This window comes from Topomyia yanbarensis, chromosome 3 (genome assembly GCF_030247195.1).
Source record: "Topomyia yanbarensis strain Yona2022 chromosome 3, ASM3024719v1, whole genome shotgun sequence".
In the NCBI taxonomy this organism is placed as follows: Eukaryota; Metazoa; Arthropoda; class Insecta; order Diptera; family Culicidae; genus Topomyia; species Topomyia yanbarensis.
The window spans coordinates 108391833-108411514 of NC_080672.1; the positions used below are offsets into that span (position 1 = coordinate 108391833).

The 19682-nt window shown below is 37.2% G+C and overlaps 1 protein-coding gene across 1 annotated transcript; it reads left to right on the plus strand.

Moving 5' to 3' along the window:
* Window positions 1–11496: 11496 nt before the first annotated feature.
* Window positions 11497–17865, plus strand: LOC131690197 (myeloid leukemia factor). The gene is made up of 4 exons (XM_058975780.1): window positions 11497–11662; window positions 11908–12471; window positions 12712–12945; window positions 17288–17865. Exons 1-4 carry the CDS (start codon window positions 11613–11615, stop codon window positions 17367–17369), a joined length of 930 nt encoding a protein of 309 aa, XP_058831763.1. The 5' UTR covers window positions 11497–11612; the 3' UTR covers window positions 17370–17865.
* Window positions 17866–19682: the final 1817 nt, after the last annotated feature.

The window sequence follows — 19682 nt, forward strand, 5'->3', positions numbered from 1 at the left end:
GTTTTTATGCTATTTATACATGTCAATTAACATAGCAATTTTTCGGCAATAGAAAATATTCAAACGTTTTCTGTAGATTAGCTGTAATGCAAGTAAATGTATAGTAGGGATTCATCCGTTAGATATTTGTTCAACGAACGTCGGCGGAATGTTTCAATAGTACGAACAAGCTAAAATTTATCATCATGGATTCCATCGTCTGTGTTAAGCCCGCAGCAAACAATTTCGTTTTTTTTTTCAGTGGTTCAATGGGAAGTGATTTCAACGTATTAATTTGCCTGATTAATATTTTCAGCCGGGGCAACTAATGCGCATCTTGTGTACATGTTGTATAATCAATTTCCCCATCGTCTACACCAGTCGCAGTTTAGTTGCGCACGCTGAAAGTAGGAGAAAAATCGAAAGGCGCATGTTCAATATTTCTATTTTTAACTTTAACCAGAATACAAACTTTTATCATACCGTATGTATCATTGACATTAATATTGACACGAAAAATTGTAGGCGAACGTCTGCAATTTTCCAGGGTCTCTACATGTATTGGCTGTGTATGTGTAGACTAGACTACCCAACAAACAATTTCGTTGCATAATGGCTTAACCAGTTCTTGTTCAGTTTATTTAATCGTAGCAATGGCTTGTTCAGCTTCCGATGTTTGTTGGATAGCAACCAGAGTACAACCATTGAAATTAACCGCCTAAAGTATAATCTACTTCACTTCGATTATGTCTGCCATCACCCACCTAATTCTATAGATGACAAAAGGGAGGTCCCAATAACCTTATAATATGCAGGCTCGCTCGATCGAGTAGAATGGACAACTCATAGTACAGATAATTACTGCTTTTACAAAATCCGCTATTTTTGGTAATTGTACATTCTACGGACACTGAAGTTAAGTAACATCGGGTACGTTTAGTAGTTGGTTAAGCGACCGCTTCCAGTCAGGAACGTCGCGTGTCGTTGGCTTTTCGCCCTGGTCTGGCGTTTCATAGTGTACGACACTGGGCTCATAAGCCATTCGTCGTATGCTCGAGTCTCAATCCGAAAGGATTCTTAGTATTAGCAGGATCACAATACTAGCCATGTAATGTCCTGTACACCAATAATCGGTTACGAAGTCTGTTGAATAAGAAAGTTAAGTTCCGTTACGGAATGTAGTACCAAAGATCGGGGAGAAATCGAAAACCGGAAGTCGCAACAATGACAAAATGTTCAATGTAAAACCCTTACCGCTTTGTTCGAAATTTTGCAATGAAATTGGAAGTGTCATCAGCAACCGTGGATCGAGCAAAAACGAACGAGACTGTCGGCTTATGAGAAGGTATTGATTCTAAATCGCGACGTTAAACAAACTAAGGCGAAAAGTAGCAGCCAATACAAAATACAAAACCATTATATCGCATTCATCGTATACAAGGATAAGGATTCATATCTGGCTTGGCAGTCTATCTATGCCTGTGGCTTGATATTTTCGTCACAACCGGGACCGCCAACAAAAAATTTCACACGACCGAGTGTCTAGAAAAACGTCTGCTTCGATTGCATGTCAGGCCCAACAACAATAAATCTCCCAACACGCTAGAGTTCTGTCTATTTGAGAAATATTGGCATTGCGCCGTGAACATAGTGAACGAGATGGATGTACAGAATCTCATGCCAGGAGCTAAACGAAAGGCATGACAATTCGAAATCGGTCAACTTAATTTTTTTCGAGCAGATAAACGAGAAAACTTTTCCCTTTTGTTAAGGCTCAAGTTACCTCAAGGCTTGGTAGTATGCGTAAGAAAAATTGTGTTCAGCTTTGCCACCAGATTATCTATTTAAACCTTTTCAAAACTCTAAATGAAGAATATCAGTCGATTTATTAGATCATCACGATTCAATTCATGCAAAATACCTGCTGGAAAAACCATCGGCTTAACTGGATGGTGCTTTTGAAAAAGTGGCTGTGATTTTTTATCACTCTACCACACCGAGCTGGGGTACGCAACACAACTGCGCAATGAAAAAACCACAGCCACTTTTTCAAAAGCACCATTTAGCTAAGCCGATGGTTTTTCCAGCAGGTATTTTGCATGAATTGAATCGTGATGATCTAATAAATCGACTGATATTCTTCATTTAGAGTTTTAAAAAGGTTTAAACGGATAATCCGGTGGCAAAGCTGAACACAAATTTTCCTACGCACACTACCAAGCGTTCAATTCGAACACATGCTTAAAAAAGGTAACTTGAACCTTAACTGTCAATAGCTAGAATGTGTGACGTTAGCCATAAATACGTTACGCATATGTAAGATAGACACATATGTGTTAGGCATATTAAGCAAACCGTGTGTGTAAATCTGAAATAAGTTCTCGGTGATCGAATTCTTACGAAAGATATTTTGGCAAAGCTCTGCCTGGCAGACCTCTGCGGAAAGTTTCTCCACCCGAATAGAAATGTACAGCAACAAAACCATGATTTTCACTGTGACTGCAGTAATTTTAGAATAATTTACAGTAAATTCTAGTGTTATACTACAATAGATAAACAATAACCTTTATCGTTTCTCCAGTGAATTTCAACGTAAAAATCAACTTTTACAGTAAAAAGGGCGGTGGTTATGTATCTTAACTTTAAAAAATCGATTTTTTCCATGCATTTTTTCTCGAACACAGCAAAATTTAATGTGAATTTACTGTATCAGTTTTTTTTTTGCTGAGCAGTAAAATTGGTTGTTACATGAAAATTTGTTTTAAATCTACTGCGAGAACTCTCCGTCGAACAATGTTGAAAAAGTAATATGTATCGTGAATGCGGTTTGTTCCAGTACATGGAAGTTACTCCCTGTTGCTCCGGAGCAAAAAATTCTTGCTCCTTTTCACTCCGGTTTGCCACCAGAAGAAGAAAAAAGAGAAGAAGATAGTACAGGAACGATTTTCTCCCTGTTTGCTCCGGAGTACTTCCAGTTTCTCCTGGTACTGGAACAAACCTGCTGTTGTAAAATTCTATCCGGGTAGGAAGTTCGAGCGAGAGATAACAGAGGGGAGAGGTTCCCCTCGACTGTCCTGGTTTGTTGCTCGCCTGATATGGTCACCCTATTTACGCATAACTCATCAGTATATTGGCGATTCTACGTTGAAACCGCTCGCAGATAGCGCTGGAAGGAAAGTGTTACTGATTTGATTCTGTTCTGTCATAGTGCATATATTTTCTGTAAACATTGGTAAAAAATGACTTTTAAACACCAAATTACCGATCAATTTGTTGATAATTGTTTATGAAAATGAAGGAAAACCATCATTTTATAAGATGACGAGTAAACATCTTGCGAAAAGAGTGTAAAACATAGTGGCTTCTAATATTATTCGCAGAGCTATATGCGCGCTGTTTCGAAATGTAATTTGTTGAGCACCGTAGCCGCCGCAACAGCATTTCCCGTTCATCCTAAGTTAAGCTAAACCTTCATGAGATGGTGTAAATTTATGAAACTCTCCAAATCAGGCGAGGAAAGAATATATCCGGCTAATAGGAAAGTGTCAGCTTTGTATCATGCACAGCCGATCCTTCTCTCCGATAGTCTTCACTGAATCTCCTACGTAGTTCAAAATATGAAGGAGTTTGCCATTGGTACTGATTGGGTCTCGGTTTCGAGTTGGAACTTTATTTATGGAACGATTTTTCATAACCACAATAATACCCCGATTACATTTCGAAGAAATGTATGAGTGAAATAGTTGCAAATGGCTGTAATTTCAGAATAATTGCAAATAAAACTAAACTTCTTACTCGTTTCATTCATATTTTGGCAGTGGTAAGCTTTTTCCGAGAAGATAATGAAGATTTTGTTGTAAGCTACGACTCACTTACGGGTGAAAAAAAGCAAACTGTATCACTTTGCCAGTTCATGAGCTGAATCATAGGTGTCGCATGACTTTTTTTGGCTTTGCCGCAAATCGCCAATGCGACAATCGGCAGGGCTCATTTCGCAGTGTTGGCATCATGATCAGTGCAAGTTGCCTAAAATAATTTGAATTCGTTACCAAAGTAACCATAAGCATTAAGCCATTGCACTATATTGGCTATACATCTGCACTAATGTTGCATTGAAACTCCATTACAGCATTAACAATGCAATAAAGCTCCATCACGCAGAAAAAAAATTAGTAAAAATAAACAAATTTTGGTTTTAAATAACAATTTTTCCGCTTGATATAGTGACAAACAACATTCAGGTTTGCTTCAATCAATACTGTTGGTTGAAATTACCAATTAATTCATTTGTTGGCTTTTCAGTAGTTTCAACAAATATTACGTTTGAAACAACAAAATCATGATAAGTTTAACCGAACAAACAAGTTTGAAGAAACAAAAACAAATCGTTTGTATTAACCAAAGGAGAGAACAACTCAAATTTAGTTGAAATTAAACAAAGATTCTGTTGGTTTTTAACAAAGGGTCAGTTAGATCTAACAAATTTTATTTTGATTCAACAATGTTTCTATTTAAAATGTAAACAGAAGTATTTGTTGAACTAAACCAAATACATGCTTTCGAAAAATGCCCATTTTAGTTTGAAACAGTCATTCGCCACGTTTTTGATTCAACTAAACGTTTTGTTGATTCAAAAAGGCCTGATTCTTCTGCGTGATATTAGCATCAATAATGCATAACTGCACAGCCGACATATAGCATTATCGCTTGCTCTATATGCGTATATAAAGCTGATATAACGCGTTCATGCTTCAAGGATCTTTAAAGCATGTAAGCTTTACAAGTGCATTTAGTGCCATTATAGAATTTATAAAAAGTCGCCATAATGCTATTGTAAAGCTTCTGGAAGATTATATTAGGTATATTCCATTTCAATGGAACATATGCAATATAGTCCAGGGAGAAAACACAGCGCACTTACTGTGAAGGACGTGGCAAGGTACCTCAGGTCTAAACTACTAAAGGTAATTTTCGTAAAACATTCATATCATGTGAGAACGAAAACCCATTAAGGATATTCATTACAACGCATTAGAAGTGAGTCAATTACGGTTTTAAACAGAACATTTTATTTTAAAATTTTTCCTTTTTGCTCATTATACCGAAAGGAAACATAAGAAATGGTTTTAAAACCATGGCGGACAATGACAGCCAACCGAAGCTTTTTAATAGCATTAGTAGTGCCAATATTAGACTTTCTGCACAGTAATAGCACTATATTTCGCCTTCTCTGGCATAATACCAGCATTATTACAGTATTTAGGGCTCCGCGGCTCTTTAAGACAGCTTTATATGTAGATCTAAAGCAGATATTAGGCTACGTTATAATGCTTATTGGTTACTTGGGCTATTATGCATCGTGAAAATTCAATTCATTAAATAACGTTGAATATTTGACATATCAATAATTTCTTTACCGTTTATATATTAGTTTCCTTCCGACCTATCAATAGCATTCATGTCAAGCAAAATCTCATCGAATTCTATTTGAAGGAGAACATTGATTATTCTCGTGTAGTCGTGTATAGTTGGAATGTCGCTGACCTATGTATGAAAAGAAAACAAAATAAAGAGTTGTCGAGTCATCATTCAGTGATCCTACACTGAAAAAAATCCAAACTTTAATTCTATTTGCTTCAAACCACTTAAAATTCATATGAAGAAGAAATTCTAATGTTATCACGCGCACACATATCTTCTATGTGTCAAATGTATAAACTATGTATGCACACACATAAATTATATGTGCGTATTGTTATAGAATCGGGTTTTATGTGCCTTATAGTTATGAAATGTGAATGTAATGTCGTTTTTCATTGAAAAACACTGGGGCGGTGGATTGCACAGGTTTTGCACTTTCTAGCAGAAGTGGGAATGAAACACGTCTAGTGGCCTGCTCTTCTGCTAGAAAATGCAACACCAGTGCAATCCACCGCCCCGGGGTTTTTCAATGAAAAACCCCATAAGATTAATATTTCGTGTAATAACACACATTAGGTTTATGTGCCGGCACATAAATTTTAAATAAAGCCTCCGCTTATTGCAAAAATCTATGTGTAAAATCAATAGGCATAACGTTTACATTTTTTTGAGTGTACGTTTTTATGTTAATCTATTAAATAAAGAGTGTGTATCAGCGGACTGATCTGTAACGAGTAGTTCACATAGCAAGTCACATAGGGTGAATCGAATGGATTTATGAATGTTTCTATCCCTATGTGCGGAGCCAGGACTCGAACCCAGGTGTGCTGCGTACAAAGCAATCGATTTACCAACTACGCTACGCCCAGAGTTTTTAATAGTAGAGTTGCGTAAAGAGGATTGGCAACATTGGACCAATCATTGGACTTTTTTAAATTTTGGCAACCTTTTATTTTTAGTTAAATTTCAAATGACTTAACCTGAACGCTTCAGTTAGAAGTTAACTTTGTGCATTTAAAATTAAGTGTTTAAAAATCAGCACGATAAATAACATCGTATAAAGAATTTAAGCTTTTTCCGGTTCTCAACTGATCCGCAACTAAGAACGAAATGCATTGTTTTTTGCCGCTTGCCGTCTGATTGGGGTGTGACAAAAAACAGTCGAATTTGCAGCGTAAGATAAATTTGGAACAGGTACATATGTATAAGTGGAATGCATACACAAATTTGTCAAAATTTTAGCTGCACTTTAACTATGAGAAATACCTTCATATTTCCACTGTCGGTGGAAGATTATTAACACTACCCAGAGCTGTTCCGGTGTTTGAAATAGTGCCAAATTTGAATATCAGTGAACATATATTTTTTAATAATTGTCCTTAAGCGAAATATTAACATTATTTAAATGTTAATATTACATCATTGAATTTTTTCTCATAATTATAATCACATAATAACGATACTCCCCACGCATTCGAGCATTGTTATTCTTCGTGTCCGATAGGTAGACGTTTTGAGTGTTCAATAGGTAGATTTGCTTCAGTCTTTGCGCAACTGTTCTTTATAAACTGTGGCTACGCCCACCCCTAAAACGGGCATTGTGCTTTATTGGCGATTTGCGGCAAAGCCAAAATTAGTCATGCGACACCTATGATTCAGCTCATGAACTGGCAAAGTGATACAGTTTGCTTTTTTTCACCCGTAAGTGAGTCGTAGATTACAACAAAATCTTCATTATCTTCTCGGAAAAAGCTTACCACTGCCAAAACATGAATGAAACGAGTAAGAAATTTAGTTTTATTTGCGATTATTCTGAAATTACAGCAATTTGCAACAATTTCACTCATACATTTCTTCGAAATGTAATCGGGGTATTATTGTGGTTATAAAAAATCGTTCCCTAAATAAAGTTCCAACTCGAAACCGAGACCCAATCAGCACCAATGTCAAACTCTTTTATATTTTGAACTACGTAGGAGATTCAGTGAAGACTATCGGAGAGAAGGATCGGCTGTGCATGATACAAAGCTGACACTTTCCTATTAGCCGGATATATTCTTTCCTCGCGTGATCTGGAGAGTTTCATGAATTTACACCATCTCATGAAGGTTTAGCTTAACTTAGGACGAACGGGAAATGCTGTTGCGGCGGCTACGGTGCTCAACAAATTACATTTCGAAACAGCGCGCATATAGCTCTGCGAATAATATTAGAAACCACTGTTTTACACTCTTCGCAAGATGTTTACTCATCATCTGATAAAATGATGATTTTCCTCCATTTTCATAAACAATTATCAACAAATTGATCGGTAATTTGGTGTTTAAAAGTCATTTTTTACCAATGTTTACAGAAAATATATGCACTATGACAGAACAGAATAAAATCAACAACACTTTCCTCCCAGCGCTATCTGCGAGCGGTTTCAACGTAGAATCGCCAATAGCAATATATCTAAATATGAAAAAGAAATTGGCTGCACTGCCACAATCGCTAGCCGCATACAGTCAACTGTCATCAATTATTCAGCAGGGCACAAAAAACAGAAATAAGAATCCATTTGTCTCATCTTGTCTTAGAAAAATACGAGATCTCAATAGGGATCTTTAATTTGGAAAAATTGTGTCACTTTTTCATATGTACTGATAGCGGGTGTCATTATGAGTACACTCATATCATTTTAAACCTTAATTATTCTTTTCTGATTTTTAAATTTAAAATCACCAAATTAAATTCAGCCAGCAAACTGACAGTTGTCCTACTAAATGACGTACCTGCAAATATCTCACCCCACACAGCATGATCTGGTAATTTTGCAATTCGCTAGCAGTCTGCCATCCCAAATTTTATCTGTAAACTATGGTAGATCAGATGAGGAAACCTATAGAATCATGCAAGTCGCATGGGTTTGGATGTGTTATTGTCCTAAAAGGAAACAAACTAAAAAATGTTTTTTTCAATCGTTTCGGGTTTAAAAATAGAAAAAGCACAGACAAACAGACATAACACATCGAAGAATAATTTAGGAATTCCATCGAGCAGATTTAAAAAATATATACTTGACTGTCACTAGCGCCATCTATCATCGTTCCTGCTCAATTTTTGTATTCACCTCATCGCAGGCAGCGATGCTGGTCACCTGTAACAGATTGATGCTTATTTTTGTTAAATGTAGCTGACACAAGTGCTAGCGATAACAATGTGATCATTATTTGTAAAACCAGTTAATATTACTGAATTATATTAGGTTTGTTCCAGTACCCGGAGAAACTGTAAATACTCCGGAGCAAACATTGAGAACGGTGTTCCTTGATTCTCTTCTTCTCCTTTTTCTTTTTTTGAAAGAAAACCTATTTTTTGCGCCTGTTTACTCCTTAGGAACTAGGAGTAAGAAGCATGTACCGGAACAAAACCATTATTAGCAGATGTGTCCATTTACATGATACGATCGAATCGAAGTCTCAATCAAGTAATGAATTTGGTTATCCTCATTCTCTAAATTATTTTTCTTAACCACTGTTAAGAAAAGATTCCAAGTAGTCAAATAACTCATTTTGTAGGACCAATTCGCTTCTGGTTATACGTCTCGCAGAATACAGATAGATATTGCGAAAAGCATTATTCCGGCCATAACTGATAGTTAAACCGGTAGCTGTTTGCAATGGTGAGGATGTTTGTCAAATCGCACTGACATCGGATAATTTGATTATGCTATGATACTTATCCTGAATTTTCCAATAGTAAGTCCTTGGCAGCTACGTACTTTCGAGTTATGCTCTAGTAATGATTACGGATGCTTTATCTGCAGCATATTTGGCAATGAAATCGACGCTATCTTTCTCCATCATTTCAATAAATATAACTGACCGCGCTCTATGTGCTGGATCCTTCTGCTACTTGCTCCAAATTAATAAAAAGTCGTCGCATAAAAAGCAAAGAATATGCTTGGAAGCCTTTCATTCCGCAATCTGGAACAGCATAATTTAGGTTTTTATGAGTCGATGATTTCGAACTTACCTTTGTTTTAAGCGTTAAAGATATTATTCGTTTTGGCGACTAAAGCACAATTAAAATTCCACCACCTATCTACGTTGTACCTGAAGTGCACAGTTGAATATATGCAAATAAGAATTATAACTAAAATTGTTCGTAGCCCCGAGGACGCCGAAAGAATGGCTGATAAATGATTGCACTTTTTCTGCTTTGACAGAAAATAAGTAAACACGAATACATATTCACACCCCGCCTACTACGTGCTTACTTTATATTATGAACAGTAGCGCCACAACACTGTCTGTGGAGTTCCTGCACACTAATGTATTATCAAAACTCCTGTTATCAACATGAGCGATGGTGAAATTTCAAGTGTTATGTCTGTTTGTCTGTGGAAAAAGGATTGAGATATTAACTCACGGCATTACCCGAATAGAAATGTACAGTATCAAAACCATGATTTTCACTGTGACAGTACAATAATTTACAGTAAGTTTTAGTGTTTACAATAATTTACAATACATTTACAGTAAGTTTTAGTGTTATGCTACAATATAAAAACAATAAACTTTAACGTTTTTTACAGTAAATTTCAATTTGAAATAAACTTTTACAGTGAAAAAGGGGGGTGGTTATATATCTTAACATTAAAAAAATCATTTTTTCTCCATACATTTTTTTCTCAAAAACAGTAAAATTTAATGTGAATGCACTGTATCAGTTTTTTGCTGAACAGTGAAATTTTTTGTTACATGAAATTTTATTGTAAATCTACCGTGAGAACTTGGCATCGAACAATGTTTGAACAGTAATAACTATAATAGTTATTGTTTTATGATTATTCGTAGGGTAAATGCTATTGTAAAATACTCTCCGGGTAATCTGCATTAGAAAAGGCCTTAACCCGCACACACTTAAAGATTGTGCCTTGCAGGATAATCGCTCGATATGCGATTATATGAAAGCTCAATTGAGATAGGCGTGTGACAGCCGCCTATATAAATTTATAGGCAGCTTTTTCCTTGAAGCTTTCGAAAAGCCCACAGCTGGCAGAAAAATAAAGCTCCACTGAAATCTGCTTGCGGAGCAACTGCGGCTATATTTGATGCGCTTTTCAGACGCCCGCAATGTGAGATTTTATTATAAGCGCGACAATATTCCATCACGATACCCCGAGATTGAGTTAAAAGAACTTAGCTTTAGATAGTTTTTTGTATGCGTGCTGTTTGCGTAACTTTTTATAGACTCTGTTTATTGTAGTTTTGGAAAGGTCGTACAGAGATGCCAGATTTGCAGACATGTCTTCAAATTCGCAGACTTAATTTTTTTTTTCGATGACGCAGATATTTGCAGATTTTTTTGTTTGGTTGCAGATATTTACAGATTTTTTAGTTTGGATGCAGATATTTACAGATTTTTCATAATAAAGGCTTTTGGTTACACTAGTTTCAAATCTACTTTAGGTTTTTCTTCTATAAGCTATTCCTCTCTACTTATCTTGGCCCATAAATGCACTATTTTCATTTAATATAACACATCATCAATAAGTCATTTTTGGTCAAGAATAGTTCTCGACTAACATATGATTACGGCCTAAAAGCCAACTGTCAAAATCCACTTTGAATGGAAATTCCGGATAAACCGTTACGCGCCAATCAGAGATGTTTATAGTAACCGAAAGAAAAATATTTTTTCTTTCATAAACTGTTGTGAACTGTGTTCGGCTAGTAACGGTTTGTCCGAAATTTCCAGCCCCCTGCTAGGCAGCCATTTTGTCCTAGCCAACATCTGCCTTTGTTAAAATCAAAACAACCCAATGCTATTGCACGGGCGACGTGGGCCTAGATGCAGCTAGGCCCATCATATGTTGACTACTGTCAAAGTCCGTATATCTCCATAGCGGATGACAGGAGTGACACCCTCCTGGAAATTTCCATTCAAAGTGGATTTTGACAGTTGGCTTTTAGGCCGTAATCATATGTTTGTCGAGAGTTTTCCTGACATTTTTGGTTCTTCCCAGACTTTTAAAAATATTATTGCAGACATTTGAAAAAAGTATCTGGCATCTCTGCTGTCGTAGAATAAACATTTTTGTGTGCTTCAGTTGGCTGCACTATTTTTTACTTGACTGCATTGTGAAAAAGTAAACGCAGAAAATTTAATGATCTTTTGGAAAACTTTGGGAAACTGTAATATACAAGTGTTAAACTACGATTAAGATGTCTCTTTTTGGAATGATGGGTGATCTTGAGGATGATCCAATTTTCGGGTAAGTTTCGCTAAAATGTTGTAAGTAATATAGAATTTGTAAAGTGGGTCGAAACATGCAGTTTGATGTAATGAGAAATGTTTGCGACGGATTCGAGATCTATCAGTAATGTTAGAAAAATACAAAAAGCTAATTAAATTTTTTGTTGCTGTCCTAAAACTTATTTGCAACTAAATTTTTCTTTGTCAAGAATAATAACAAATGAAAAAAATAATACGTTTCTGTATCCATTTTGTTCGCAATAGTCATCATATGCGTTCGATGCGGCAAATGAATAACATGATGAATTCGTTATTCGCGGATCCTTTCGGAATGTTTGGTGGTCTGGACAGTATCGCTGGACCATCACTAGCTGGACCTCGTGGAGGATCTGCATTGATGCCATTTATGGGACCTAGCATGAACATGAACCGACTGTTGAATAATAACGCACAACCGTCATACTGTTCGAGCAGTGTATTTTCGATGTCCTCTGGACCGGATGGGCCTCAAGTATACCAGGCTACATCAAGCACCCGAACTGGTCCGGGAGGAATAAAAGAAACACGCAAAACAGTTCAAGACAGTCGCTCTGGTACAAAGAAAATGGCCATCGGACATCATATTGGCGAGCGGGCTCACATAATTGAGCGTGAGCAGAACGTACGCACAGGAAACCAGGAAGAGCGACAAGATTTTATCAATCTTGATGATGAGGAAGCGGAAGACTTTGATCGTGAGTTTCATACAAAGGCACGAAGCTCCTTGAGTCTCTCGGGTGGACGACGTTCGGGCCCAGAAATCATGGAGTTGCCGTCAAACCAACCAAAGTGAGTATTTTCAAATTGCATATAAAATTCAACTCAAATACAGTCGAATTTTCCGGTTCAAAATAAAGGCAGTAAAGTAATGTTCACCTAATGATTCATCGACTGTTTCGCAACATAATGTTTAAATTTGAGACTAATTTATCAAATCATTTGATACATTTGCAATATCGATAAAATATGTAAATTACGTCGAAACAAAAACACATTTCCTGCTACTGTTTTCCATTACAAACAATCTAGCCCACCGCATATTCGTGCTATCACGAACAGTCCATACAACGTGTCCTCTCCTGGTAGCAGCGGTCAGTATCAACAGCAGCAGAACTCGTCGCCAGCACCGATTTCCGCCAATCGTAATCGCATTACCGGCGGTCCAACTGCTTCAACAATAACGCCACGTAGGGGAATTCGATCGCCAGCGTCATCTCCGCTAGCTTTGCCTTCATCGTCCGGAAATGGCCACATTACGACAAGGTATAGCCGTTAAAACTTCAATCCGATAACCATACTAAGAATAAGATTTAAATATGCTAATTTAACTAACGTGCTTGCACATGATTTGTACGAGTACTTATCATCAAGAAAATTTTATGGTATGTTTTGACAGTTATACTCTTGTCTGATGAAACATGTAGTAACAGATATAATGCTCCTCGGAATGTGAGCCAATTTGATCAAGATCCGTCATACCATATTAGTGACTAAGAACTCGTGACTAACCAATTTGACAATTTGAGTTTCTAGTTGCATTTTTTATGGCTTCAAGTACTAAATCTCTTAACCCCTCGTCAGTGATCAGAACAGACGTTCTATTAGTTCCGCGAACATAAACTGTATTCACAGTGCTTAACGCCTAATAAAATTTGTCGTCTAAAGTCAATTTAAAATGGACAGTGCATTTACAAACTATTCTTACTTTTATAGATTTTTTTTTAAATTATTGAGACGGATTCCTCGGGTTATAGATATTACGAGCAGAATTAAAATGAAATTTAACATAATTAGTTACATTTTGGTTGAAGTTCCGGGTAGGTAATTGCACTGTTCAGTGATTTTTGCCATCACGGCCGATCGAAGTAAGAGGGGTGGTGACGATCGCTTATAGGAGACATTGGGGGTCGGCGTGTCCCATTAGTAGTTGTTGTAGTTTGCGATGACATCATAAATGATTTATCTCCGCGCACCATTGACGTTCTGATTAAAAAATTCATTAGTTATGGCATTTGCGTTTCGACTTCGTCTCATCAGAATCCGACACCAAATTAGTGACAGGGCTAAGCCAGCGCCGGATTTACACTAGCTCCAAAAAACGGAGACGGGATACACAATTTGTGCTCCTGAGCAAACTTCTAGTCAAGCGTGATGTCCCGCGAGAAAAGAAGCTCATTTTTCTAGCGGGACATCACGCTTGACTAGGGGTTTGCTCAGAAGCACAAATTGTATCTCCATTTTTTTGGAGCTAGCATTAATCCGGCGATTATTTTAGATATTGATTGTTTTTAAGAAGATCTAGATGAGGGACATATAGCGGAGTCAGGAATTGTAATTCTCTCTCACTTACGCGAGAAGAAGCTTATCCGATGTCCAACTTTTCCGTGATAAGATGAGTCACAAAATTCTCCGTCTCCATAAATAGCGTGAGAATAATTCTCCGGATAAAGTTTATTTGTTGTTGTTGTTGAATATTTTGACAGCTACGGTTTATTAAAGGAATTAAATATATGTTGTCGTTGCTCCAATTTGATCAACCAAAAATACACCAAAGGGGCTGATAAAAACGGGTCTTCGACGCATTTTAATTTCGTGGAAATCAATAAAACCGTCAAAATATACATTTAATTTCAAAGAAAAGCGGCAAAGAAGTACTATAGATTTGTTTTTTCGTGTTTTGGAATAGCGACAGCAAAACAGCGAGCGCAAAAAGGGTACAGTGATTAACCCATTCGTTCATTGTCCAGCGGTTTTATTTATCCGGAGAAAACACGTTGTATTTATCCCGAGAAGTTGTGTGAGTGCCAATAACTTTTCGTGTTAAAATGTGAGTTTATTGTCGCAGTAGCGAATTATCCGGACGCATTTACTCATATGAACGATAAATGCAATGCCTGGCGGAGATTGTAACTTGTCATTACATCTCGAACCAAAACGTTGAGTAATCTCACTTGGACCCTGAGAGAAATTCAACAACTAAGGCCTCGTGATAGCAATGTCGCCCTCGCGCGCAAAGACCGCTCTCCAGAAGTCTAATGCGCTGAAGATGTGCTTCCAACGTGTGAGGATTTGGGACGTAACACGAATCATGCTCTTAAACCAAGGTTTCGTCGATAACTTCGGGATAATACAATGTAGTCAACGACCAAGCCCCTCATTTTGAGCACGTGATAGCGAGAGCTTATGCTCATCGGTGCTCATGCTAATTTCTAGCTGAATGAACTTAGCTTTGACACATTGGGGACCATCCATAAATGACGTAGCATTTTTGAGTGACTTTTAGCACCCCCTCCCCCAACGTAGCATTTCGTCACAAACCTCTAAATACACCCCTGGTAATTACGTAGCTTGACGATAACTCCCCCCCCCCCCTTGTCACGGTAAAATTAAAAACAAATTCTTCTTTAAAAAGCTACGTAGCATGATATAATGTGTTTGTTAATTCTCAGTTTGTTGTACGAAAAGTCGACAGCAACATTGGTAGCCTTAATGTATATAACTATATATCAACAAAAGTCATTAAACAAAGAAGAAAATTATTTTTCCATTGCGCAAATCGATAAAGTTAAAGTTTTTGGATGCGAAATATCGGAACGATTTGTAGTGTTTTTTACGAAAATATAAACAGGTCATTGCTTGACTGATTTAAACCATAGGAATTAATATCTTCGATAGATAATCCAGAAACAGGTTAAACGACTCAACTGATTCGATACAGATATAAATACAGATTTTTCGAAAAGTAAATACAGATGAAAAGATTTTTTAGGACAAAAATACAGATTCAATTTTGGCAACCCTGATCGGTTGAATCCCGTAATTGTTGAAAAATCTTCATATCGTCGGCGAAGAGGAAGTGAGCTCCTTGTAGTTTGTTATACCATTAAAATAGAGGAGAAATATTACTGGGCCGAGGTGACATCCTTGCGGGATGCCGGATGTAGCGAGACATGATGCAGATAGATAGTCCTTAATGTTGATTTGGTGTAGCCTTCCATTGAGGTACGAACGAATCCAGCGAAGAAGTTGATCGTGAATAGATATGGTTGATGTTGTTGAAGGCCGTGCATAGATCCATGTGAGTAGCATCGGTTTGCAGTCCGTCAGTGAATCCATCGAATACATACGTTGCGATTGAGAGCATGTTGGTCGCTGTCGATCGTTTAGGCATAAAACTATGTTGGTAGTCTACGAAGTTATGCTAACAGTGAAAGAATATATGGTCCAAAACAATCAGCTCGAATAGTTTGGATGTCGTATTTAAACACGAAATTTTTCGATAATTATCGATGTTCAATTTGTTTCCCTTTAATCGACCGGAAACTTGTGGGTTGCTTTCCAACAATTAGGAAATAATCCAGTAGTAAGAGATAGCTCAGTCTCGTCGAAAGCGTTAAACAGGCCCACTGAGGCACTTTTTGACAAAAATCGAGGGTACGCTATATGGACCTGGAGAATTAAATACCTTCAGCTTGGAATTTGCTGCAAGAATATCAGCATTATCGACGCAAATTCAGTTGAAGAAGTCATATTCCCGGCAGATTACGTGTGTAAGGCGCTCGTCGAAAAAAACACTTGAAAATTAGTCGGAGAACAGCTAGTGGATTTCCTTAGTGTCGGTGTCTAAAACTCCATTTAATGAAATACATTCCGGATTCTTTTCGCTGCTCATTTACATACTTCCAGAAAGATTTAGGCTTAGATTTTAGTTGACGTCCGACGTTCCGCAGGTAGACACACAGAAGAGGGCTCGTTTGCTTTGATGGTTGTATTCATGGTTGAGTTGAAAATAGTGGTTTCGGAATACTAGCGTCTTATGCTTCGAGAATTTTTTCGTTGGCTCGTTGGCAGTTTTTAATCGTCTTACGACAGTTGGTTTCGGTTTTGGTACATGCGCCAGTCGATAATTAATTAATTAATAGGTAATTAACAATATTAGAAAACGTCGTCGCTGAATCATTCACGTAGTCGTAGCTAAGATTTACGTCCCAGCTTATATTCAACATGGTGCCAATGATGCTATCGTAGTCTGCTGGAATGGCGTCAACAGTACTAGTAGTAGAGAGCACAGCAATGTTGTCTTTTGGAGTAGGTTGGGAAGTTGAACCACAACCACAACACTTATTTTGCGCATTTTTTAGAAGTTTGTATGAAGCGAATTGATGCAGTTTTGCCTAAGTCGGCAAATCAATCCAGATTTGTAAGATGTTATTAAACTTTCAACGAAATGATGCGTGAGTTAGTTGGGCGTGGGGCCCAACAGCGCGTGGTGGTGTAACAGTTCTTTATGAATACTAGTGCGTTATATGCATCACCTCTCGGCTAGAAAATTTTTGTCACACATTTCACCGCACCCTATACAAAATTCAAGCACGTTGTGTCGATAACAAGAGTTGTTTCGTTTGGATCCTTGCGGGGCTACAATGTGACTTAGGGGAAGATCGATTAAGTTTTTAAAAATTCGTTTTATTTTTGGGCTCTACGTTCTGAACTATACTCAAACTTTTGGTAATATTATAAATCTGTTCTGCGAATACATTGAAGATAACTTAAATCTAAAACATGATTTGATATTGTAAACAATCTCCTTAAATGTTTCTTCTAGCGTGCATCCGCACCCCTACAATATGGCAGGCCGGAAGAACCGTGCTATCAAAGGTCCATCTTCTTCACCCTACCACCAATAGATTGGCAGAGACAAAAGTCGAGTAAAGTCAGAGGAATAGGCTATGTTCACTTTAGGTCGAGCATCGTATAGCGCAAAGGTAAACCAACTAAGTAATCTTAATCCTAAGCTGTAGCTGTAACGAAAATCTGATTTGCGGTTTGCAATCTTTCATTCAATCAAAACAACAACAAATGACACACTGAACCAGATCATAGGCGCTAAGACTCGAAACAATTTGAATCTTCTATATCAATAATTACTACAAAAATGATGTTTGATTTGGAAAAGCATTGAGTTATTCTGTTTTTTTAATCGATAAACTGTTATTTCCAAGAGAAAATAGTTCATTCAAAACGTTTGTAAAACTGATATATGCTTTCTAGAAGTTCTAATTTTCTTAAGATTGATATAGTTAAAGGTTAGTAATGTATCTCCCTTGAACTTTTTTTAATAATCATAGACTAATTTCACGTGTATAAAATAAAACTGATTTCACGAAACGATATTTCAGACAAGATGTAGATATTGTTTTTACTAGTTTCTCTAAACATATTTTTGGTATTAGGAAAACGCTAAAAAGATCAATTCACTCATATTGTTGGCGGTTGACATGTACCATCTGTAATCCGGCCCTATATAATGAAATTCACTGTCGCAATCTCCCAACTTGTAATTGAAAATACTGCGAGCCTCTAACATTTCTCGACAAACATATGATTACGGCTTAAAAGCCAACTGTCAAAATTCACTTTGAATGGACATTCCGGACAAACCATAACTTGCGAATCACAGATGTTGACATTAGATAAAAGAGAAAAGTTTTCTTTGTCGTTCACTGCTATGTACCGTACTCGGCCAATTACGGTTTGTCCGGAATTTCGTTTCAAAGAGAATGTTGGCAGTTGGCTTTAACGCCGTAATCACATGTTTGTCGAGATTTGTACCTTTTCAACTTATGATTCCCACTTCTAGATAATTTTGGAAAATTACAATCTTCGACATAGAGGTGTGCGCCATCGATTTCAGGTTAAAAATGGTCAGCGCGCCAACAATTTTACCTTAAATCGCCGGCGTGGCGCGGCGGCGCATACCTGTAGCTTCGACAGACCACCTGCAGTTACTTAATGTTTGTTGTTCGATTGATTCTAACACCCGTTTTATATTTGGTTTTATCTATTTTTTTTCATAAAGTATCGTGGACGTTTTATTTTTGGTTCGAATATGAAAGAGTTTACCATACTCGAATCAAATTCTTTTTTATGGCTAGCAACAATTGACATCAGATCCGTTGATTGTATTAAATACGCTCCATCAATCTTAAGTCTTACGGAACAATTCCTATAAAATTGAAAAGTATATAACGTGTAAATGAATACATGTAAAGCGAATTTCAGTAATCTTGACGAATCGGTACAGTCACGATTAATTTCGTTGGCGGAGGCTAAGTGTCTTGGGAATTAGTGGGGCATAAGAGCAATGCAGCGTTCTAATGGTAACAGTATTCAGACAGCTGCTCCGGTCAGCTACGTTAAGACCTGAAATGTTCTGATTGTGTGAATCAATATCTCTCATTAATTTTTTTGTTTGCTAAGTTGAGAAACCAAATGATCCCCAACAAAATCACCAGCGACAACCAGCGATTAAAATCTTACACCGACATTTTAAAAGAAGAATACTAAACCGTGGAAAACGGAAACAACAAATAGATGTTGGTGGTGTAATTTGTGAACTTGTGGAGTTTTTGTTCTTTTAGTTTATAAAGTGTTTGTAAACGATTTATTACATATGATAATGGAAATATTTAATAAAAGATTGCATCATCTAAACTAAGTGGTTGATTGTAGTTACTCATTGCTAGATGAATGGTACTGACTCGAAATTATCCCTTTATATAGTTATCCTTAGTTCAATTATTTTTTTGGAGAGTTGTCCTACTGGAGCTGTAGAGCTAGGTTCTTGGAAGGGTTCCCCGTCAGAATCACATACTACAATTTGCAAACGAGACAGGCAATGGTGCCCACTAAAACACTGCTTAAAGCCAATTGTAGTGGGCCGTGATTCTGAATGTGATATTTACTGTACGGTTCAGATATGTAGGGGCGTACAGACTTCGCGATCGCGTGTATCATCGCGAAGGGATCGAGAATTTGTACGTTAATATATCCAAGGGATCGAGAATTTGTACGTTAATAATCCAATGTGCGTTTGTATGTTGCGTGTGCTAGTATGTATGTAACTTCTCGTGTAAAATAGAATTTTTACAACCGTATGTCCATTCGCATATTCGCGCGTGTTCTTAGATGATCGCGCGCGGATCGTGGATCTAATACTT

Bases quoted from the DNA above. Each gene is read 5' to 3' on its own strand.
- LOC131690197 (XM_058975780.1), top strand. From the start codon at position 11,613: ATGTCTCTTTTTGGAATGATGGGTGATCTTGAGGATGATCCAATTTTC. The intron at 12,472-12,711 runs GTGAGTATTTTC...CAAACAATCTAG, and splicing joins TTGCCGTCAAACCAACCAAA to CCCACCGCATATTCGTGCTA. The intron at 12,946-17,287 runs GTATAGCCGTTA...TGTTTCTTCTAG, and splicing joins AATGGCCACATTACGACAAG to CGTGCATCCGCACCCCTACA.